This window comes from Diadema setosum, chromosome 16 (genome assembly GCF_964275005.1).
Source record: "Diadema setosum chromosome 16, eeDiaSeto1, whole genome shotgun sequence".
NCBI lineage: Eukaryota > Metazoa > Echinodermata > Echinoidea > Diadematoida > Diadematidae > Diadema > Diadema setosum.
The window spans coordinates 23974268-23998948 of NC_092700.1; the positions used below are offsets into that span (position 1 = coordinate 23974268).

General features: G+C 38.4%; 1 protein-coding gene across 1 annotated transcript in view; it reads right to left on the reverse strand.

Annotated features, from left to right (window-relative positions):
- The window catches only part of LOC140240046 (uncharacterized), a 32020-nt gene extending 10213 nt beyond the window's left edge, over positions 1–21807 (reverse strand). The window contains exons 1-7 of the mRNA XM_072319858.1: positions 21770–21807; positions 18882–19606; positions 18165–18383; positions 15852–16018; positions 13462–13554; positions 11438–11650; positions 9948–10016 (exon numbers count right to left, since the gene is read on the reverse strand). Of these exons, the coding sequence (XP_072175959.1) occupies positions 9948–10016; positions 11438–11650; positions 13462–13554; positions 15852–16018; positions 18165–18383; positions 18882–19551 (1431 nt within the window). The 5' untranslated portion in view covers positions 19552–19606; positions 21770–21807. The remainder of the gene's footprint in view (positions 1–9947; positions 10017–11437; positions 11651–13461; positions 13555–15851; positions 16019–18164; positions 18384–18881; positions 19607–21769) is intronic.
- Positions 21808–24681: the final 2874 nt, after the last annotated feature.

Genomic DNA, 24681 nt, shown 5'->3' on the forward strand with positions numbered 1-24681 from the left:
TCTACAAGTCATTTAGTCTACATTCACTTTGTCTAGTTATCATATCGTCCAACCCTTAGTTTGTCCATACCCAATATGGTCTATACCCATCTGGTCTACTCCCAACTCGTCTACTCCCAATTGGTCTACTCCCAACTGGTCTACTACCAACAGTTACTGGTCTACTCCCGATTGGTCTACTCCCGATTGGTCTACTCGAACTCCCAACTGGTCTACTCCCAATTGGTCTACTCCCAATTGGTCTACTCCCAATTGGTCTACTCCCAACTTGTCTATTCCCAATTGGTCTATACTCGTCTATACCCAATTGGTGTACTCTCAACTGATATAGTTTTACTCTCAACAATTTACCCAAACTGATCATTTCCATGAATAATGAATATACCACTTTGTCTAGTGTCCAGTCCGTCTCACTGTCATGAACTATTCATATTAAACCCTGCCATACTTTAATATGATTGTGTATCAAAGTTGAATGGATGGAGTGTTGAAGTTTGGACATATAAATGCTGCATGATTGCTTCTGATATAAATTACACATCCACCACAAAAATAACACAGCAAGTTTTTACACTGTGACATTATCTTTTTTTCCTTAAAAAAATGTCATAATTAGAACATAAAAAATTTAAACCAAATGGGGCACAAAGAGTGCTCAACCTATTTCACTGGGAAAAAAGAAACTGGATGAAGTAGACTTAAATAACAAAATATATATATATATATAACTAGTAGTAGACCAGTTGGGAGTAGTCTAGTTTGCAGTAGACGAGTTGGCAGTGGATGAGTTGGCAGTAGACGAGTTGGGTGTAGACGAGTTGGGTGTAGACTAGTTGGGAGTAGACGAGTAGGGAGTAGACGAGTTGGGAGTAGACGAGTTGGGAGTAGACCAGTTGGGAGTAGACGAGTTGGGAGTAGACCAATTGGGTGTAGACCAGTTGGGGTAGACCAATTGGGAGTAGACCAGTTGGCAGTAGACCAGTTGGGAGTAGACTGACTGGTTATTACACTAATTGACAATTAGACAAGGTGGTTGTAGACCAATTGGCTTTTAGACAAAATGAGTTGTAGACTATTTTATTCATAGACCTAATGATTAATAGACGAAATGGTCAATAGACAAAATGGGTGTTAGACGAAATGTGACTGAGACAAATTGGACATTAGATAAAATGGCTAGTAGACGAAATGACAATTAGACTAATTGGCATATAGACAAAATGGTTGGTGGACGAGTTGGTAGTAGACGAAGTGAGTTTAGACGAGATGGCATTAGACTAGATGGACAGTGGACAGGGTGGTTGTAGACGAGGTGCCAGTTTTCCCTACTGTTGATATCATGGCTATTCTTTTCTGTACTTTATTCACTTATCAGTCCACCTAATGACTTGCTTCCATGCCAAGGACTTCTATACTTAATACTCAAATTAATCTTCAGGATATTAGGATTATTTATTCTCTCGGAAACTACCTCACGGTATAACCTTAGTCTGGTTTCAAGACCCTACGCAAAAAGCAAATGTGTCTGCATGACCAGCAAGCTCAGCTGACTACTTCTTTTGTCATTTTGTAGAAGGCGCTATATTGTTGAAAACAAAAATACATAGTACTGGCAGATGGTCTGGAAGCCAGGCTAAATCACCCTGGCATACATAACTAGGAGCTGTTGCCTTGTGACAAACAAGTAAAACTTTGCATTACAGTCAAGTTTAGGGGTATTACTCATACATTGATGAAACATCTTTGCAAGTTACTTACAGTGCATGGGCACATAACACCTTTTAGATTTAGAAGCAAAGGCATCCTCACAATGTCTGAAATTCAATATTTCAATTGTTTCTTGCTGTTTAATGACCTTGAAATTTACATGGTGACACTGTACTACATTGTGCTAGTCCCAACAAGAACATATTGGCTCTGCCTACCGGTCTTTTCAATGTTAATGAGAATACACTGTACTCACATGAGAAACACATGCTCACACACACACACGCACACACACACACACAAACACAGTCACAAAATAAATTTAATATTTCATTTAATGACTGTGCAATACAAACTTGAGTATCAATCTAGAGCTGTAGAACACTGACACTAGCTGTAGAACACTTTGGTATAAATAATACACACAGCTGGTGTATATTCTCTCTCTCTCATTATCAATTTTAGGTGCTGTATCTGGAAACATCTGGTAGGTGATCATGGTGTGCCACAAATCTGTTTCAGCTTACTCAATCTTCTCTGCTCCTTGATGTCTTAACCTGATCTCTGTTCTCCATGTTGTCATGCCAGACATCTGCTTCCTTTCCCGGTCCCTCTTTCCCTCTTATCTTTCCTGACATTGTCATATTTTCCAGATCATGAAACCTCCTGCTGTGTCTCACACACTGACCCACACACACATACATACTAAGACCATGCCTACTGCCCTAATCCAAACCTTAAAATCATGACTGACATTTCAAACTAGACTCTCCCTATATCAAATGAGGCAAGACCAAATTTTGGCAATTCTCCCTATCGCATAAAATAGCCAGTATCAGGCGATATCACCTCGCAATACTGGTACCTGATCAATCGCTTTTGGGACATATACTCCTGCTTTTGCATTTCTGGAAGATCGTACCAAAGATCCTTTGTAGTGTAGGATCTGTGATCGTACATTCCTTTCTGGAAATGTCACGAACAAATATGCAAGTATGACTTCAAGTCAAAGTAGTCTTTCTTGCGAAGCAGATTTTTCTGCGCTCTCCGCTAAACTTTGTCTGTTGGGAACTTCACTCACGTCAAGTCCTTCATGAATGGATATTTTCCATAATCTTATTGATTTGCATCGTCAGCCAAACATTGGGCTGCTTCGCAGAAGCATCCTATAAACATCAAATGTAAAGTTGCAGAATTAGAAAATAACTTGGTGTCACATTGAAAATGCATTTCCAGGTTGTCTTATGTACATCACCTATCGGTCATTCAACTAGACAAACTTGTTTACGTGTAGGGATAACGAGACAAAGAATGCGAGTGAGGGAGCGAGAGAGAAAGCGAGAGCGAGAGAGAGAAAGTGCTAGGACAGGTGTAAATGTTTTGCAAGTCGCGCCATCGATGACCGAGAGGAGTTCATTTATTTTTGCATGTCAATTAATGTAGAAAGAAAAGACAGGAAATAGCTCCAGTTCCGGGAGAGTGCTGTATAGGTGTTTTCGTTCAAGTCCTTTTAGTTGTATCAAATATTCCAAATGCCTCGAAAAGGAGTGTCGTAGTCGAGTAGCAATTTAACAGTAGAGTTGGATCTTTTCGTGGCAGACACCATTTTGATTTCACCGAGAGAACATTGAGTTAGCTCCGTGATGGCAGGAAACCAACCTGCCACACCCAGGCGCCAGTTGGCAAGATAATTTTGTGTCTAAGCCCAATTTTGTTTGCGGCCAGGAGCCGTCCGTCCACCTTACCGTCAGCCTGTATACTGGCTGATTTGAGTTCAGATTTTGTTTGCTGCCAGCCTTTGCAGCCTTCCAGTAGCCAAGAAGAAGAGGCATTTTGGTTATATTACACCGGTCATTGGTAAGTTAAATTGCGATTTGATTTCTGCTTTGTCGTGTAAAAGGATGTGAATGTGTTTCAGGGCACCACATATAGCCCCGGAGAACCCCGTGAATAAGTGATAAAGTATATTATAATGGTGTACAGTTTTTGAAAACGATGCGGTGATGTTTGATAAGCTATGCACTGTTATATTTCCAATGTTTGAAACATTTCATTATGTGAATTTTGTATGTTAATTGGATAATAATGCAGTTCTCAAATTTTCACTGTGATGTCAGGATTTTAAGCTGATAATTTTTTTGTGTGTGTGGTTAGAACACACCCCATTGGTATATGTTGCATTTAAATAATTTTGTAGATGGCGCCGAGGCCGAGGTCGAATCTACTCCCAGGCCGACGCATTCGCAGCAGAGCGACTGTGCCCGCCCCTCGCTAGGGAGAACTTTGGACGCCAGCGAATACGGAACGCGGGTCCCTCGCGACACTTTGGAGCTGGAACAGCAACCTCGCATATAAAGACGCTCCACCCACGAATCAGTTCATCTGGAAGCGAACAGTTTGACAATTAATGTGACTCTGTGGACAACGCAGGTGAGCGATGAACCTGGCGGGTGCATGACACCCTGTAGATATGATTGGCTATGACGTGGAAGTGTCGCTGAAGTAGAGAGAGGAAGGTCATGTTAAATTGGTAAAAAGATGAAAATAATGTGCACATAATTCGAATATTGGTATTTATACACTTCATGATAATTGCGGGTTAGCTCAGAACCCGGATGTAAACGGAAGCAGTGTAATTGAAGACAAGTGTTATAACCGCGGTAAACCGTCGTGCGTGCAGGCTGGTCATCTCAGGATCAGCACTACGGTGGTGTGAACCAAATAGTGTTGCGCTTGATAGCAGATAGTGTATTGTCAGGGATAACGTATTGATAGCGAAGCTGGTATAATTATTCTGAACAAGTGTCAAGCCAAAATTACAGGTGGAACCGGACCAAGACAGGGTCCCGTTCACCTGGTTGTCGAATATAAGAGTATTGTAATTTAAATTATCTCACTCAGAATTTTGATTTTGCATTTTATGTTGGTCACAACTCCTTGATTTCAGTCCTGTAAATATTCCACAAATGCTTATATTAAATTGTACATTAAAGTGAATGGCACGAGTGTGATTGAGTATTATTTGAGGCCGCCAATGTGACACTTGGACTATCATTCAAGACATTATTATAAGACAGAATTTGATAGGATCTATGAATACTAGCTAGTACTTTGGTGTTCAATGTGCATACAAGTGTACACATCCCTAGTTCATAAACAAAAGTTTGTATCCCAAGAATTAAAGGTAAAACAAGGCAAGTGCCGCAATGTGTCTCGCCCACAAGTGTACAACACATTTTTTCTTTATTTTGTTCACAAATGGACCTATGGATCAAAAGTTAGGAGTCATAATTAAATACACAGTACATTGGGTCCCTAAACTTTAATTGACCCCTGCCTGTGACCTTTGACCTTGTGGTGACCATCAACTCCCCAAGGTACATCTACCATCCTAGTTTGGTCACATAAAGACTTACGGATCAAAAGTTATGACCCATAATCAAAACGTGCCCTAAACACTTAAAGGGAAGATAAACCCCAAGAGCAATGTGGATTGAGTGAAAGCAGCAACATTAGTAGAACACATCAGTGAAAGTTTGAAGAAAATCGGACAATCGATGCAAAAGTTATGAATTTTTAAAGTTTTGGTGTTGGAACCGCTGGATGAGGAGACTACTAGAGGTTATGACGTATGAGTGGACAACAATACCAAGAAAATATAAAGAAAATTCTACAAAAATCCATTTTTCATGAAAATTACAAATTCCATCAACTTGATATTGACATATGTTAAGGGTAGCAATTATTCCCCCTGCTTTCTGAAAGAGGTTGGTCCATTGCTCTTTCACGATTCTAGAAAAGTGAATTTTTGTTGAATTTCCTTTATATTTTCTTTGTATTGTTGTCCACTCATACGTCATATCCTCTAGTAGTCTCCTCATCCAGCGGTTCCAACACCAAAACTTTAAAAAATTCATAACTTTTGCATCGATTGTCCGATTTTCCTCAAACTTTCACTGATGTGTTCTACTAATGTTGCTGCTTTCACTCAATCCACATTGCTCTTGGGGTTTATCTTCCCTTTAACATTGGGCCCTAAAAGTTCATTGACTCCTGCCTGTGACCTTTAAAGGACAAGTTCACCTTCATAAACATAAGGATTGAGAGAATGTAGCAATATTAGTAGAACACATCATTGAAAGTTTGAGGAAAATCAGACAATCCGTTCAAAAGTTATGAATTTTTGAAGTTTTTGTGCAGTACCAGCTGGATGAGAAGACTACTGCAGTGTATGAATAACTTAGATGTCACATGCGTACAACAATATAAGGAAAATATAAAGAGAATTTCACAAAATTCCATCTTTTGAAAAAAGTACACATTGCCCTGACTCGTTACCGGTAAATGTTATGGGTAATATTATTCCCCCTGCCTTTAGAAAGAGGCCAAGTCAATTGCTCTTTTATTATGCGAAAAAAGTGAAAATATGTTGAATTTTCTTTTATATTTTCTTTAAAATACTGTTGTACGCATATGACTCACAAGCTGTAGTAGTCTCCTCATCCAGCGGTTCCAACACAAAAATTTTAAAAATTCATAACTTTTGCATCGATTGTCCAATTTTCCTCAAACTTTCACTGATGTGTTCTACTAATATTGCTGCATTTTCTCAATCCTTATGTTTATGAAGGTGAACTTGTCCTTTAACCTTGAGGTGACCTTCATACTTGGTAAAAGGTAAAACTTTGTATGACCACTCTTCCCTCCACGTTTGATTCAAATTGAAGCCCAGAGTACAGAGTTATTCAAGTTTTTGTAGCGTTACGGACAGACGACGGACGGAGGGACGGATGGACGGAGTCTCCCCTCACCTCCGGTGGGCTCAACAAAAATTAGAGTGCCTAACACATCCAGATTCGGAGAGCTACATATCAAAGGAAGAATTGTCTATATGCTGTTGCTGCAGTTATATCTTTTTTTTTGTCCATGATTACTCTTTCCATTCTATCACTTAATACCCCTACAAAATGCGAAAAATTGACATAAATGTATTTCAGATTACTTTCTGTTGAGACATTTCCCTCGGCAATAAAATACCTTTGTGAAGGAAAAAAAACCACATACAATCGTGTACAAACAAAAATGTAACTCAAGTCTCTAAGGAACAATACACAAGCACAAAAGCCACACATATGCAAACATTCCAGAAGAACAGAGCCATAACAATGAATCAACCTTGTCATGATGACGTTGGGAATTCCCACCATTGAACACTGGCATGAAATATGAGAATGCACTATTTTGTTCTTTCATCATTATAGGGCAATGACAGCAGGATGTGTAAACATATTTCGCAATCACTACGCATCTGAGGATGCATTATGTGCTGGTACAAATGGGCACACATGTGCCAACAAACACACACACAAAATTGTTATTCGAAAATTATGACAATGACCCCTGTCATACCCTCTCTTTGGTCACACCCTCTGCTTCACATGCATTGAACTGTTATTTTTCCTCTAATCGTGATTTAAAATGATACACACTATATCAATCACACAGTTGTCAACACACATACTTCATGCATTAATCACATAGCATGTGGCAGAAGTATTCAATGAATACTTTGTAAGCATAGGACCTAATCTTGCCAGCAGTATTCCGCATTCAAATACTGATTTTTATTACTTTCTAAAAGACCAGAATCAGCAGTCTCTTTTTTTTGAACCTGTAATTGAAGAAGAAATCAAAGATATCGTGCAAAACTTGAACACTAAGAAAAGCTCTGGATGTGATGGAATCACCAATTTTCTCCTTAAAAACATCATTAATGAAATAGTTATACCATTAACACACATTTTTAATTTATCGTTATCTACTGGCATAGTTCCACAAAAAATGAAAATAGCTAAAGTAGTACCAATTTTTAAAAAAGGACAAAAAGAATCTGTGACAAATTATCGCCCTATATCTTTGTTAACTTCATTTTCAAAACTTCTTGAAAGGTTGGTATATACGCGCACACACAAATTTCTCGAAAAGTGTGAAGTTTTTTGTAACTCCCAGTTTGGTTTTAGGGAAAACCACAGTACGACCCATGCCTTACTCACTTTTATCCATAAAGTTGCTCATGCTATAGATGATGTCTCCCACACTATTGGAGTTTGTCTTGATTTTTCGAAGGCCTTCGACACAATTGACCACGATATTTTGATTTACAAGTTACGACATAATGGTATACGTGGGAAGGCTTTGGACTGGTTTCGAGATTATTTATCAAACAGAAAACAATTTGTGAGTATAAATGACCGTGATTCTCAGTTAAAGTTAATTTCATGTGGTGTTCCACAGGGCTCCTTACTTGGCCCACTATTGTTCATTTTGTACATTAACGATCTTCCTAGTTCCTCGCCAATTCTTTCCTTCATATGTTTTGCTGACGACTCCAATCTGTTTTTTACACACAGAGATCCTTATACTCTTGTTAACACAGTCAATAAAGAACTTAAATCTGTGCAATCTTGGATATACGCCAACAAATTGTCACTTAATATTGATAAAACTCATTGTATGCTTTTTAGCAATAGTCTTAAAACCCTTCCTTTTCATATTAAGTTTAATGAAACTGAATTAAATCAAGTCAATGGTATAAAATTTTTAGGGCTTTTTATTGATAGTGATTTATCTTGGAAATCCCACGTTAGTTATTTAAGTAATATTCTTTCTAAAAATACGGGTGTTCTTAATAAACTTAAGAGTGTTTTTCCAAGTCAAATTCTGCTTAATCTTTATTCTACTTTGATTACTCCGTACCTTAATTATGGTATTCTTGTGTGGGGGAATGCAACTAGAAATCTTCTTGATATACTGTTCCGTATTCAAAAACGTGCCATCAGAAATATCAACCATGTCGGATATTTGTCCCACACAAATGATTTATTTTTGAAAAATAAAATACTGAAAATATCAGATCTGTTCAGTTACAACGTCGGCATATTCATGTACAAATTTTCTGCCAACGAGTTACCGGATGTTTTTACTAGCATGTTCAGAAAAAACTATTTGATTCATAATTATCCTACCCGCCAAAGTGACGCATTTCACCTTCCACGTACTCGAACAATTTTCGCTAAAAAAACGATAATGTATACGGGCCCTAGATACTGGAATGACCTCTCCCTCGAAATAACAAGCTGCTCGTCTTTATATTCCTTTAAACGTAAATTAAAAGAGTTTGTATTGAGTGCATATTTTGCAGACACTGAACAGTCCTAATGTCTTATGTAATACTGTGGTATGTTATTGTCCAATCAAACATTTTGTCAACACGTTGCAGATTCCATTTAGGGTCTTGCCATCGGGCTCTCTGAATTCATCATTAGCAATTCCACATTCTACTTCGTTTCCCTCTCTTCCTCTTTCCCTCTACTCCTCTCTAACCTTCTATGCAGAGCTTGACGGCAGGCACCAAATGGCTTAATAGTTGTATATGTTACTTTTTGTGTCTTACTGATCATATCCTGGTGAAAGTTTTAATGCAACAATAGTTTATACCAAAGTAGGCTGTATAATAATGATGGCTCGGTCACAGTAAGTTCAATGTATAGTTTGTTTGTTTTTCTTCTTCTTTTTCTTCTTCTTTTATTACATAAAATTTGGCAACCTTACATCATCATTCTGGTCTTATCTTCTATCCGTTCTCCGTTTCTTTTTCACTAACACTGATTACTCAGGGCTTACAGCCAAACAAGCTAGCTTTCATGTAGGTCCCGTCATACTTCTCTTTGATCAACCCCATTTCGATTTCGATTTTGACCAGTTACCATTACATGTAATTACTGTGTTATCACCATGTATATTGTTTGTTTTCTGCACATTGTTCACAAGGTAAAAGAACTTGTCTGGTTTCTGTTGTAATGTTCACAAATGAGAAGTATGAAAATAAAATGAATTGAATTGAAAAATGTGATATTCTTTTGAAACCGCTCAGTTACCACAGCTGGCAGTGCCTGGTCTGAAACCAAAACACAAAAACATGTCCCAGCTGCATTATCTTTGTCTGGGGATGTATGAAGGGCGTACTAAAAACATTACTTGAATCACCTTTCGGTCAAAATGGAATCTAAAATGGAAACAAAAAACAAAACAACAGAATCTCTCTCTCTCTCAAAGAAAAAAAGAAAGAAAAGACAAAAGCTTCACAATGGAGGAATAATCAGACCAACAGACTGACAGACACACAGGCGAAGCATGACTACAAATTTCATTCTGTGAAGAATGAATACAGAAAGACTCACTGTTAAGGACAGTGGTGACTGTTTGATGAATGAGATGACTTTCAGTCTCTCCTCTGTTGGGCAGATGCTCTGTAGGGCAGATTTAAAAACAAATAAAAAAGAATGCATTAGTTTGGTGACTGTTTGATGAACGAGATAACTTTCAGTCTCTCATCTGTTGGGCAGATGCTCTGTGGGGCAGATTAAAAAAAAAAATTATAAAAAAAGAATGCATTTGTTTGTTGGAAAATTTACTATCTGAAGTCACATCTTGCATGTGCTTTGCCACCTGTTTTCAGAGGAAAAGTATTAAGGGAAGAGGCCGATAACAACTAGAAATAAGCCCCCTTCTGCCTTCAAAGAAAGAAACAATATTATGATAAAAGGCAACTTAGGATTTGAATACAGTGGCACAAACTTTTAGGGCCTTTCAGAACTTTTTTATCTTTTTTGTGTTAAAGGGAAATGTCAATCTGATATTATGTTACTTTGTATGAAGACAGAGAAATGAGAGAGGTATACAGTGAAAAACAGTAAAAATTACCCTTTTTTCCCCTATTTAATTTGTAAAATGTTTGGGACACAAGAAAAACAAGCTCATACATACAGTCTAAGAATAAGACAAACTGGCAACTCTGAGTGATCTAGGTGTTGAGCAATTTTCCATTCAATTTGTACAAAAACATTATTAACTCTTTATGTGCCATGGTAAACCCCCCCGAGTGCCACATTATTCTGTGGCAGCAACATAGTCATGCTTTGAGAAAATATTGTGGGTTTTTTTTTTTCAAATCTATGTAACTTTCATAGATTTTTGTTACTTTTGACATGCAATGAGCAAAGTTGTAGAGAAACTGCTAAGTGACATATCTATCGTTTTTATTCGATTTCAAATGGCCAGAATCTGCATTGTTGTAGCGTCATGACTTTTGCACAAAAAACAGTGAAAGAAACTTAGAATTTACTTTGCAAATCCACTAGGGAATACTGCCTGACAGTTAATCACTGCATGATTTGCAAGCTACATGTGACAGGATTGGAATCGTGAGAAACTGTACATTGGCATTTGGTGATATAACTATCCGTTTGGCGGGTTTGTGCGTTTGAGCAGAATATGCGAACTTGGCAAGCCGTCGACTGAGTTGGCCATGCGAACGTGGCACATAAAGAGTTAATTTTTATTTACCTCCCAAGAAAAAAAATGTCTTAAGACCTGTTCCTGCTTTAATACAATCATATGTTTTTGCCTATCCTCAGCAAATAGGTTTTTGTACATGTCCAAACATTGTTCTTTTTTCAGAAAAATATTTACAAATGAAATAGCATCAGGATTTAATCTACATGTATTTCTAAAATCAAAGACCTAACTTAGATATGATAAAACATCCTGACTCATGCAAGTTCAAGGTATCCCCATGGAAGAAAAACTGAAAACCACAACTACAGGGACACTACAATCACAAAGATTACAATCTCTGGCTTGACAACAGAGGATCAGTACTGCAGCTCACCTTTGGGACCTTGTGACCCTCCCCGTTGACCTCGGTAGGACCGGCACAGAGGAGTGGTAGGATGGCCAGGGGGAGGAGGAAGAGGAACATGTCGATGATGGACGCCTCGTGGCTGATCCAGTATAACAGGTACACCACGCTCCAGAAGATGAGAAGCACTATCCAACTCAGGAGCCAGCGCTGGATGCAGTGCGAGGTGGTTCGCAGCCGGCACTGAAATGATATGAGGGGGTCAGAGTTCACAGGTGAAAGGTTAACTAACATTCACGCAGAGGATACCCAATCCATGCGAACAATCATTTTTTTTCATTCAGGGTATCACTGAGAATCCTGCATTTCCTAAATAAGTCTCAAAAAGTAATGCCTGACTGCTATGAAACTACATTGTATGTGTATTTAAAATAAGACTGGAATTGACAAATTATGTAATCAGAGGTGACCAGCAAATCTTCACCCCATTTAACTGTACAAAAAAAAAAAAAAAAAAAAATCATTCTTTATATGGTAGGCTTTCAGAAACTAACAAAGCATTGATGGAGACATAGTTAAACAGAGGAGTCCAACTGAGAAATCTATATGCGAGTACACTTTATGCATGTGAGTATTGTTATGTCAAATGCATAAAGTATGTGTGTGAGTGTGTGTGATGGTCCATGGTGAGTACTGCATGGTCAGGTGATACATCCCGTGTTTTAAAGTAAATCTGGTGTCTCTTCAAATCCTCTTATTTTCCATGTCCAAATTTCTCAATTCAAGCAGTAGCGATAAAACATAACTATGTCTCATCATAAAGAAAAAAAAAAAATTGTCATACATAAATGTGTCATATGTTGGCCTATATTATTAAAGTACATTGCATTATTAACATGTCTCATGGCTGAACTTGCCTCACATATGAATTCCACAAGTAAAAGGTAAACATTATATCAAAGAAAAAAATATTCAGTTATCAATGAAAACTAAGATTGTACATCCTTGGCTAAGTACAAATTACTGAAATACTACACATACAATATATCCATTGAAACTAGACCAGACTGATTGTATACATTGCTATCACTGACACATTATGACAACTAATCCACGCATATTTGCACGCTTTCTTGGGTCACTTGTAACCATCAACTTCAGCAAGTGAGATTTACAATATGTAGTGAATTCTTTCTGAAACACAGATTATTTTGCCATACTTTCTTTGATCATTTTTTTTTTTCAGTGTATGTTTTTCTGGCACAACTTTGTTCAACTGTTTCACAAGAATATTGGACACGGTTGTACTTTGTTTTGGATGAATTTAGACATGAAAAACAAACAGGCTAACAAATAACCACATCTAGCCTCAATCATGTGATACATACACTTGTAGCACATGTCACATGTCACATGTGTGCATAAGTCAAAAAAAAACAAACAAAAACAAACAATGATACAGTACAGTTGTAGTGGTAATGCATTGGTCCAACATAGTTGATTCTACATAATGCCATACTAAGATGAAATAATACACGATAATGATATTCAAAATAGTACAGAGCAAAAACAACAACAACAACAACAAATACAACATCTAAATGCAAAGTCAAAGCCAATTTAATGAAAGTGAAAGAGTGACAAAAAGGCTTACTAATGGCAACCACACAGTTTCAATGTGAATGCCAATTCATTAAGAATCTATTTTAGATTCTCAAGATGTAAACAATGTTAGATTTGATACAGTGTAAAAGGTCACAGGCATCATCCAACACTCTTCTTTTTTAAATATATATATTATGTTGACGATTTTCTACAGACCTGTGTATAAGCTGTGTATAGCATCATGGTAATCATGTTGTTTGGAGCATTACAAATACAATGTATCATTACAAAATTATTTTTGCACCAAACCTGTCTATTAAGACCACATGTCTACAAATGACTATACATTTTACGTTTCCTTTGTGTGGTCTTTGTACCCAGGTTCGACTGTATACATTACTAATCATAAGAATACCTCTATTCAAGCTAATATCTACACCAGAATTTACCTGTAGTCTCCAGTACTTCTCCAGAATATCTTTATTTTCCAAGATTTTGACACCATCAGCATTGGCGATCCGAGACTGAAATTCACTGCGTGCCTGAAGTTAGGATGATGATGAAATAATGTATCAGGTTTACACAGCAACTACCAAAATGTTCATTTTGATTATAATCAGTCATCTGGCATGTCCACCACAATTCACTTAACATGTTCACAGATTGATAAATACAAGACTTAGTATGATCTTTCTTAACCCGTTGAGGATGGACTGATTTTGCTACAACACACATTCCTAGGGCGCTTGCCCAAGTATACTCTGGACTCGACCTTAACAGGTTAAAAGATAATGCATGTACAGGGAAATTTTTTACATTGATCTTAGTTACTATCCTGAACCATCAACATAATCACAGAAAATGAAATTCTTATCACATTATAGATCTGTCATTATTGCTGTCATTTCCATTTACCAAACATTTTTTTCTTCTTTTGTTTGTTTGTTTGTTTGTTTGTTTGTTTGTTTGTTTTTTTTTGGGGGGGGGACAGGCCTTGCAGATTATTTCAAGGGCTCAGTTGTGGATCCAGAGGATGGTGCACAAGGCATGCACCCCCTCTTTATTTTTATTTTTTGTTAAAACAAAAGAAACAAAAAGAAAAAAGGAGGGAGAATCCCTTTTAATTTAGGCGCCTTCCCTTTTAAAACGAATTCCTGGATCCGTCCCTGCACATTAGACTTTGACCAGGAATCCATCAATCTCAAACTTTGACAAGTTGCACTGTGTGACCATGATTTGTCCTAAGGTAAACTCTCAATCTCCTTTCATCACATGACTGATGATTTATTACTTTGAATAGATTTGCTCGTCATCGCGCTGTGCACTAGATCCTCTGCATTTGTGACTCATGATCTACTCACTCCATTGCGGAATGGTGTAGTCACTAAACTATTGAATGGTGCAGCATCCATCATCAATTTTTACAACAGTGCTTTAAACCATTTCACACCTTTTTTTTTTCTCTCTCTCTCTTTTGTGGTAACAAAGAAATCAATGTAGTGTTACTGAATTGGCACACTGAAAACTTTAAAGCCTTCAAGTGCAATTGTGTTGTGAAGTCTTGATGTTTGCTGACATTAAATTTATGGACATGTTCCTACGCCACAAAAGGATGGAATTTAGTACAGAGTTTCTGAGCAAGTTTATGATGGGAGAGGAAATGACTTCCACACCCAGCTGATTGTAAAACTGCATCACAAAGCCCCAAAAAGGTTTTGTGGGTTCTTGGTTTCCTGGTACGTAGGTGTGGAAATATTTCACACATGGGTCAACTCTAGAGTTTGGGTGTTTTTCAATAGATGATCGTGATGGTTTGTGTATGGACTTGTGGACTAAGCTTTAATTCTAATAATTGTGACCATCTATCAAAAAAACAACAAAAATCAACATCACTTGATTTAATGAGAGGACTAAACAAAAGTTAAAATCAGGGCAACCAAGTTAATCTCGATTTTATCATGTTTTATGAAAGAGCTGTTCATCTTCTAGTATTCTTAAGTTTGGGATCATAAAATGAATGGGAAAGTGTGTTTTCAGCAGTTTTTCTACAACCCTTTTCAGAAGAATAGTGTGATTAGGTATGTCTTACTATAGAGGCTGCTTTTCTTTTGTTAGAAATCCTTTACACTCTTCCCTTTCAGCTCTAATAACTTTTGAAATGATAAATGCTACTGCCTTGAACATTGGCATTGATAACAGGACAGAATGTGGTGATAGTGCATTTTCCCTCATTGTTGTTGGTATGGTGGTCTACATTCTGTTTTTGTCCAATTCATCACATGGCTAGCAAGGCCTGTTAAAGATAAGTGCTCAACTTGACCCTGTACTTCACAGCCTTTTTTCTCAGTTCACACTTATCCAGTATGAGTGTGTGTGTTTTTTTTTTTAATACTTAGTTAGGGTAGGGGAGTCCATTTGAATTGAGTTATCAGTAGGTCATTTTAAATCTTAGAGTCTGGTCCTTCAGAATAATCGTCGCTGGGGCGACAAGACCTCATATCTACAAAAAGTCAAATGTTCAGGAGTGCCAAAAAACATTGCGGCCAAAGCACTGTGGCGAATAGGATAACCTTTCCTTTGACATGCTGTGATGGCTTCATTTCTGGAGTAAGACAGTTGGGATTTGGACAGGACATCACTTAACCCATTATTTGACCATTAATCCAAAAAAGTCATTTTCACCAAAATTGCAGATACAAGGTTTTGTCACCCTAGCGACGATATGCACTTTGATAACTAAAAATCCATGTTTGGTGACTTTTTGTTGGTTTTGTGATGCAGGGTCGCATAAATCTGTATCCATGAAGAGAAATACATTATGAAAATTGCAGAACCTCACATTTGTGCTATTTCCTTGTCTACCGCCATCATAGCCTGAGGCGAGGAGATGAGCCCAGACGTCGTGGTTGGAATGATCAGCATCGACAGAATCAAATCCAACACTGGTACGATGCAGCCGAGACACGGATATGCGCCTTCTTTCGTGCTCATTCATATCCCACTCATCTGCAAACATTTGGAAAAGGAAAATGGAATGTCTTTCAGAGAAACCTGGGGGGCATTTCATGAAGCATTTTGTCCGACAAAGTTGTCGGACCAATTTGATCTCAGCCAGTCAGGTGCAAGGATTTCAGTAGCTTGTAACAGTGTGTCAGAAAAATATCCAACAAAAACACTTCATGAAATGCCCCCCTGTTGTGCACATGGAAGTTAGACAGTGTTGAGTGGAAATTAAACACTGTTGAGTACAACATTTCACTTGTGTTCATACCCTACTACATCTTTCATAACCATTAACACTTCATATCACTTCGAAACTTGAAAACATTCACAACTTTTGAGTAAATTGTCTATTCTTTCTCAAACTTTTACTAAGTGTATCACCAATCTTCCAGCATTTGCTAAATTCACATTTCATACATGGTACATGTATGCATAGGGAAATTCCCCCATCATTGATATATTCTATTCAACTGAACATCAGTTTGTGGAACGGTTTCGAGGAAGTGGTGTGGGGATAGTTCTCAAGATTGGAGACATGCAACTGAGAAAATGCAGTTTCTCCATGAATAGTGGGTATGTAAGGATGTCAAAAAGGGCCAGAGCCTGATCATAAGATCTCAGCTGTTAGGAGGGTGTCTATCGATATGGTGTGGTGAGCTAATGGAGATAAGAAGGAGCTGTGAATGGCAGAGCATAATAGATTAGAAGAATTGTCACAAGAGGGAAGTGCAGTAGTGTAAGTTTGCACACACTTCATCAGGAACCATACATTATGTGGAGCATCAATCTTACAGTGAGTAATGGTGATATGTGGGATGAGGAGAGGGAAGTGTGGGAGGTCAAAAGCAGTTTTGATACTTTAGCACGATCCGAACTAAACATTGTTGATGAGGAAACATACCAAGTGTTAGGTCTATCTAGTAATTACTTCATAATGGTGGCGTATGGTGACTATCTGTTTGTTCCACACAAAAGTTAAACTCAGTGCATTTGAATAAAAACATGACTTTAAAGTTTCTTCTTTTTTTTTTCGGTGGGAGGATTGCTAAATGTTTTATTTTTTATTTTCCATCACTCCATTTCTTAACAGTTGGCTTGGTGCATTCAATTATTCCAAGTTATCATTACAGTGAAGAACTAGAAAAGCACTCTGAGAGCGCAGACCTCCACCAAGCAGTTTCCACCGGTGATCTTGCTCTTCCCAAAGAGATTTTTTCTCCTCTCCATCACTGGGGTAAAGCTCTTTGGGCTCTTCCATAAAGAGCAGTGATTTCCACCCATAGGTATACATGCTGAAAATCGCCTGATTTTCCAATATATAGAAGCCTTTGGTACGTCATAAACCCTCAGCAGCGCGGCGCGCCTCGCCCTGGCAGAAACAAGAGCATGCACTTTAGTGCGCATTTGTAAACCTCAAAAATGTGCAGCTTGAACTCCCAAATTCATTGACCCTACCTGTCAAAATATAAAAAATCATAAATTCCCCCAAAATTTTCAGATCACTACCAAAATCTAATCATTTGTTACTTGTGTCATTCTCAACCTTTCCTGTAAGTTTCATCCAAATCTGTTAACTTTTGCACATGGACAAACAAACCAATGGTAACGGAAATAACCTCCTCCTTTGGTGGAGGTAATTAAGTGAAGAATCTACCCTTTCAGATCATGAAATTTATTCCACAAAAAATATATCTTATCTGGTGACTTTTTAGTGGCTTTTAGTGAAGCAGAGTCATATACAGTGGACTCCCATTATAACACAATCCTCAGGACCAGCAGTTTTCTTTCATTATATCGAAATATATTAAAACTGAACAAATAAACAATGAAAAGATATAGAACGGATAATGTTGGGACATGAATTTTTACTCTGTTGTAACCAATTTTTGTTATAACTGTGTTCGTTATAATGGGAGTGCACTGTATGTAGCTAACCATAGTACACTGCTGCCTCAAAATTCTCTGAAGATGCTATATTTGGTAATCAGTGATTAAAAGTCAAAGAGGACAAACATCAGTATTTGATCCTGTTGAAATATACTGTACTTGTATTTTAAACAATTTCTATCTTTCAACTCAAAATCATTAACCTTGTATGGAAGACACACAAAGTATATCACTTCAATAATTTATATTTCTGGCAGTGTACCTTCAAGACTTTGCATGACTTCTTCAGATGTGGGTGAAGGGGGAATCTGTTGGTGCCTGGCCGCACCAAGGCTGTCGTTGAGGATGGCAGTGGCAGTCCCGTCCACCTGATCCTCAGCGATGCTGATGGTGGGATGCCGTCTGGCGCAACGCCGGTGGTAGTTACTGATGTGACAGATCATCGCATCCTCGTCAAGCTCCAAGAGAAAGTGGCGAACACCTAGAGAAAAGTGAGCGTAATTCTGATAGCTTGCTGTCCACCCAGACTTTCTACATGAAATAAATTTGCGTTCTCTGTGTATCCTTTAGGATGTGAGCAAAATTAATTATGGTAGTGTGTAATTCTGCTGTAGAAAACAGTACATCTCTCAAAATTGTGAAGTCATCATTTATTGTGTTTTATGTGTCAAAATAATAAAACTGATAATACCATTTCTAATGTTAATATTTACAATCATAATGACAAAAAAGTAAACAAAACAAAACAAAACAAAACAAAACAAAATAATGCATGAACTAGTATTATACTCAAGGAGTAATTAGATATCACAGCAGTCTTCAACCTGCAAATTCAAAATGGCAGGCCAATATACCAATACTTGTACGGTTCATGTATAAGCAATGACTGCATTCTAAATCTCATTTGAATTCTACAAAGAGTTTTGAAGACTGAGATTTTGACATAGAAAAAAGGGTACTCTGAAACAAATGTACTCACTGATTGTGTGGGTGCGGCATACAGAAAGACAAGCCACAGCCACCAGCATGTTCCAGAGGAAAGAAAATGCAGTTAAACCCACTAGACAAGGGTACTGAATGAAGCAGATCCAGGGTGAAATGGCGACTGAGTTACATGTGTCGTCATGGAACAAGTGCCTGTTGTCATAGTTGTACAGACCGATAAAAGTCAGTCCAAGGAAGCCTATCACAACAGCAGAATTCATCTTCAGAAAGGTCTTGGTGTGAAGGCGAACGCTCTGCACAAACAGGCGGTTGGTGAAGAGTCGGAAGGCAAGGTTGTTTGCGTAGACAGTCACTGAGCAGAACATGAGCGCCATCAGGATATTGACAGTGCCGTTGAGCGAATCAAATGTTGTATTCTGCGAGACGATGTCGCTGACAGTGTACCACGTGCTGGCAATGACGTAGCCTACAGTGCTCAAGAGAGTGAGAAGGTATAGGAACAGGGCAAATATGGGCCTGTCCTTCGGGTGTGTTTTGATACCGAGGGATTTGGCAATGATGTACCAGAGCCATGGGGGGAGGGGACGAGACTGCTTTATCCTGACAGGGCGGGCCTCCTGCTCTCCAAGGGACTGAAAGCCCTGGGCCTGGATAGAACCTGGTCGGAGGACCACTTGGGGTTGGCCACGGAAGCAGTCCATCATGAAATAACCGCAGGCCAGTCTCTGGATGAAACTATTGTAGCCGATTTTTCACTTCCTGTAGAGAACAGAAACATCAAATACGCTTATGCACTTGAGTTGATACATTGTATAAAAGAGTACAAAATATGTTGCATGCCAGAAAGGACAAGTCCACTTTCATATACCTGTGGATTGAGTGAATGCAGAAATATTGGTAGAACACATCAGCAAAAGTTTGGGGAAAATCAGACAATATCTTCAAAAGTTATGAATTTTAAAAATATCTGCATGGTCACTGCTGGATGAAAAAAATTCTAAAGTGTATGATGTCACACGAGTAGAATGATAGGAAAATATCAAGAGAATTTCACAATTTTTAAAAAAATTGTAGGACCTACATTTCTTCAACTTGTCACTGACATATGTTAAGAGTATTAAATATCATTCCTCCTGCCTTCTGAAAGAGGCAAATCAAGTTTTCTTCTTTTCAGTTGAGGACAGACTGAATTGCCTACAACACACATTTCCCATAGACCCTTGCCCAAGTACACTCGGGACTCGTCTTCAACGGACTGCAAGAAAAGTGAAAATATATTATGTTGAATTTTCTGTATAAATATTTTCTTCATATCTTTCTACATATATGTGACATCACAAGCTCTAGTAGTCTTCTCATCCAGCAGTGACTGAGCAGAAACTTCAAAAATGCATATGACTTTTGAAGGGATTGTTTGATTTTCCCCAAACTCTCACTGATGCTCTTTACTAATATTGCTGCATTTACTCAATCCACATGTCTATGAAGGTGGATTTGTCCTTTAACATGAAATAACTTAAAAGGACTGTACAGTTCTGGTTGAGGTGAGGATTAAGCTTTTAACGTTTTGCGAGATATTCAGAAACTACTCTTAGAGATGAGATGTCAAAGAGCATGCAATTCTTACAGGAATTAAAAGTTCATTTGATGAAAATTGGTTTTGAAAGGGCTTAGAACAAAAACAAGGTGAAACAGTGAGATCCTAATATAAGGCATGGCCTGTCGCCTTTTATCATTTTCACTTTTTTGGATATCTCAGCCATTTGAAAACCAATTTTCATCAAATAAGCATTGAATCCTTCTTAAAATTACATGCTCATTCATATTTTAAGTAAGACTAGGTTTCTCATTATCTCACTTGGAAATGTAATAAACCTGAATCCTCACCTCAACCAGTACCGTATTAGTACAGTCCGGCTGTCATACACGAATTATGCATCCATTAGAAAAGAATGGGAAGGGGGAGAAAGACAGACAGATAGACATGTGACAATTTATATGTCAGATGTGAGACAGGTCGACGGGTAATATTCAAAGTGAACAGGGAGCCTCATGTCTAATGAGCATATTGTCCCGAGGGCTTCATTCATACATTGTGCGTAGGCCTACATGACTTCATGAGCTCCCCACACACACAAAATAGTGTCGCCAAATTGGCAAACCGAATGTAGCGCAGAATGCCAGAAAGCACTGAATGACGCCTTTCCCTATGTGCCGCGGGGCCATGCAAGGCTCATGGCAGGAGGAGGAGGGATGTTGGCCGGAGCCCCCCTCTCAGGCCTCATGAGCAAGCGGATTTCCCGGACTGATGTTACTGCTAGAAATTGACAGAATCTTATAAAACAGATACAATGAACGCATGTGCTAAAATTTTTTGCTTTTTTTTTTTTTTTTTTTTTTTTTTTTTTACATCGAGAACAGCAGAACGTTGGAGTACAGTTAATTCTGAGTATACCGACGGAACCAGGCAGAAGCAGAACTCAAACACTGAACAGAAACAGAAAGCCGCATGTATAAAGCTTTGCGCCTTTACGTTAGTGAGACTTTTCTTGGCTGTAACATCACGGACATGTACCTCACAGACTCACAGAAGAACAGCCATCGGCTGAAGTAAGTGACCCGTGGTGAAATAAAATAAACTGAAAACTCAAACTTGCCCGTCGGCCGTCTGAACAGGAAACGGGTAGAGCTACGAGGACACTGATCGCAATATGTGGGACTATAAATTTTTATTGGGTGGAAATCAAAGGGCTTTGTGTTTGCGAGAGTGGACACGCCTCCTGCTGCCTCCTTCATGAAGTTAAGCAGACAGCTCTAATTCTAACTATATTCTAAGAGAAACGTCGTGGTTAGGATGAGTTAGGACTCACATCACATATTGGCAATGCATTAGCAATTTCACAAGTAAATAGCTTGCCTTACCGACAGAATGATAGTCTGCTCTCACTCAGTCTTTAGACTTTGGATTCGTTTGTTATGAAATGTGTCATGAACAGCTGATGATGTGTATTCGTTGTACAACAATAAACATAGAGGGCGCCAAAGTGTCAGGATCAAGAGCGGGTTGCAGAGCGGGTATAATAATAGAGCCGTCATAGATATTTACTGTATTTGAGTTTGTAACATCATAAATGTGTTTTTGATGATATTTGCCCCAACATCATATGGGAAATTCCACATTTAAGGGTTATAAAGCTTCTAAAAGAGACATTTTTGAAAATCATGCCCTTTGATTGTTTTTTTTTAAATAAATGTTGCAGTTTAATTAGTTTTTCACAAAGAGATTTTTCTCCTCCCCACCACTCTTTGGTTTTTCATAAGATGAATACATAGTTGTTGTTGTTATTTTAAAGATCGAAAGAAGAGAGAGAGAGAGAAATGGGGCCCTATACAAATAATTTGCCCCAGACAGCACTTATAACATAAAACAAACATTATAGATCTTAAAGAGATATAAACAAGAATATTAAATGCATACCAAGTCTCCTCGAGGGAGCTCATATCGTCTCCACGAGGGAGCTCATATTGTCTCCACAAAGGAGCTCATAAAGTCTCCACGAGGGAGCTCATATTGTCTCCATAAAGGAGCTCATTACGTCTCCACGAGGGAGCTCATATGATATTGATGAATACCTCATATTATTCTTCAGACAAACTCAAATAATTACACAATACACGCGCGCGTGTACCGCACACTAACTCATCCACGTGCACACACTCAACCACATACACACACCTTCAACCACGCACAGACACATCCATATCATGGTTCAACCCAAAATAATGTACAGTATTTAAATAGAGCACACACACAATGATATGTTTTTTACAAAATAGATAAAATTACTATAACTGTATCATTGTTTCGAAAGAAAGAAGAAGAAGAAAAAAAATATATATACAGTGTTTATATCAAGGAGCTCTAAGGCGTTGATACAGAAAAATACTTGCATATACAGAAAAATATTTGCAGTGTTTATATCAAGGAGCTCTAAGGCGTTGATACAGAAAAATATTTGCAGCAAACAACGGAGAAATATGATACAGATATAATCCTGGAATCAAAGACGTATGAGTATACCTGCGGGCTTCAAGCCCCAAAAAATAAAAAGTACAATTTAGTGCCAGAAAGTGGGAGTCATAATAATCTTCAAAATAAATTCAAACCACAGATTTAAAGTATTAATTAGGTGCAGGCGACTCATACGAAAGGGGATTAGCAAATATTTTTAAGTTGTTCTCACCACAAAAATGATGAAAGGTGTATCATTTATAAAATTACACTATAGGTATATGAACGAAAGGATCCCCTGTTCTTGCTAGGGAAACGCACGCAAGGAACGTAAGACAATATACATGAATATATTTTATATAATAGAGACCCATTGAGGGAGATGCCGGGATCTGCAGCTGCGAGTGACTCCCCAAACCCGCTTGCTGCAGATTCCGGCACCTATAGGCGAGGTGGACGGATGGAGGCCTCGACGTGACGGCTGACCAATTCAAAGGTGGGCTTGTTGTCGGAGGGGACCGGAGAGCGATGTCCGCTGCGAATGTCGTGAAGGTCTACGCTGAGGATAGGGGAGAATGAAAGTCCTTCCCCTGTGTACTGGGAAGGGGAAAACGAGACTAAATAAAACATAAGTGAGATTTATCACAATCAAGCATGAAAAAAAGAAAGAAAAACAAAACAAAACAAAACAAAACAAAACAAACAAACACAAAAACCCACATATCATTGATAAGCAGATATATGCCAACATGACGTGTGTATAGGCAACTCGCAATTATTTATGAAGATGTATGATACATGTACATACCTCTTCAAATGCATTCCACAGCAACGTGGGAGACATTATTAATAAACAAGTAATTGATAATACCAATAATGCATAATAACATATAATACGACTCACAAAATATCTTGAAATCTACGTTTGCAAAATGATAAAGTACATGTACATTCTGCAAGACTTTGCAAAGTCCATGCTACAGCAAAGTTATGCAATCTTAAATACTGTGATATTTGTTGGTTTCCTTGACATAGGCAATAACTGCGTCCAGAGCTTTGTGATTTGCGAGTAAATCAGAGATGTTTAGTGATTGCTTATGGATAGCACGCATGAGATTTGTACGTTGATTTGTGTGTTGTTTGCAGTGTAATAGATAATGTTCCACGGTTTCCAGTGCATTGCATATTGAGCAAAGACCAGTGGGATGCTTACGGATAATATGATAAAAAGTTGCTAATCTGGCTCTGCCCATGCGGAGTCGGTGAGTTATTATTTCATCACGTCTATTCAGACTTTCAAAGGTGAAGGTGTTTGAGGCACAGGGTTGGATGTTGAAAAGATGGCGTCCTTTCTTAAGCCCCCGTCACACTACAGCGTATAAATCAGCGAATGCCTAGCGGATGGGCAAAATTTGGCAAAATCCAGATACGCTCGAATCCGCTCGAATCCGCAAGCAAAACGTCGTTTTCGAACGTTCGCCTAACGAATGATGAGCATATGCTAACCGTGTTACGAGCGGATTAAGTAGCGAATGAAAGCGAATGCGTACAGTCCGTCCAGCGGATGCTGAGCGGACAAAGCGAATGAGGAGCGAATGCCCAACATATGCAGAGCGATACTGCGGCAGTCACGTGACGGATCTCGACTGACGCACATTTTCCCAAATCATTTTGAGTAGTGACAGTGTCGAGTAACGTTGTGATTGTGAGAATGGCCCCCAAAAGAAGGAAGGAGAAGTCACCATCAAGTGCTGCTGATGTCATTACCCTCGACAGTTCTCAAGATTCCTGTGTTCCTTCTGATGATCACGTTGACGATGAT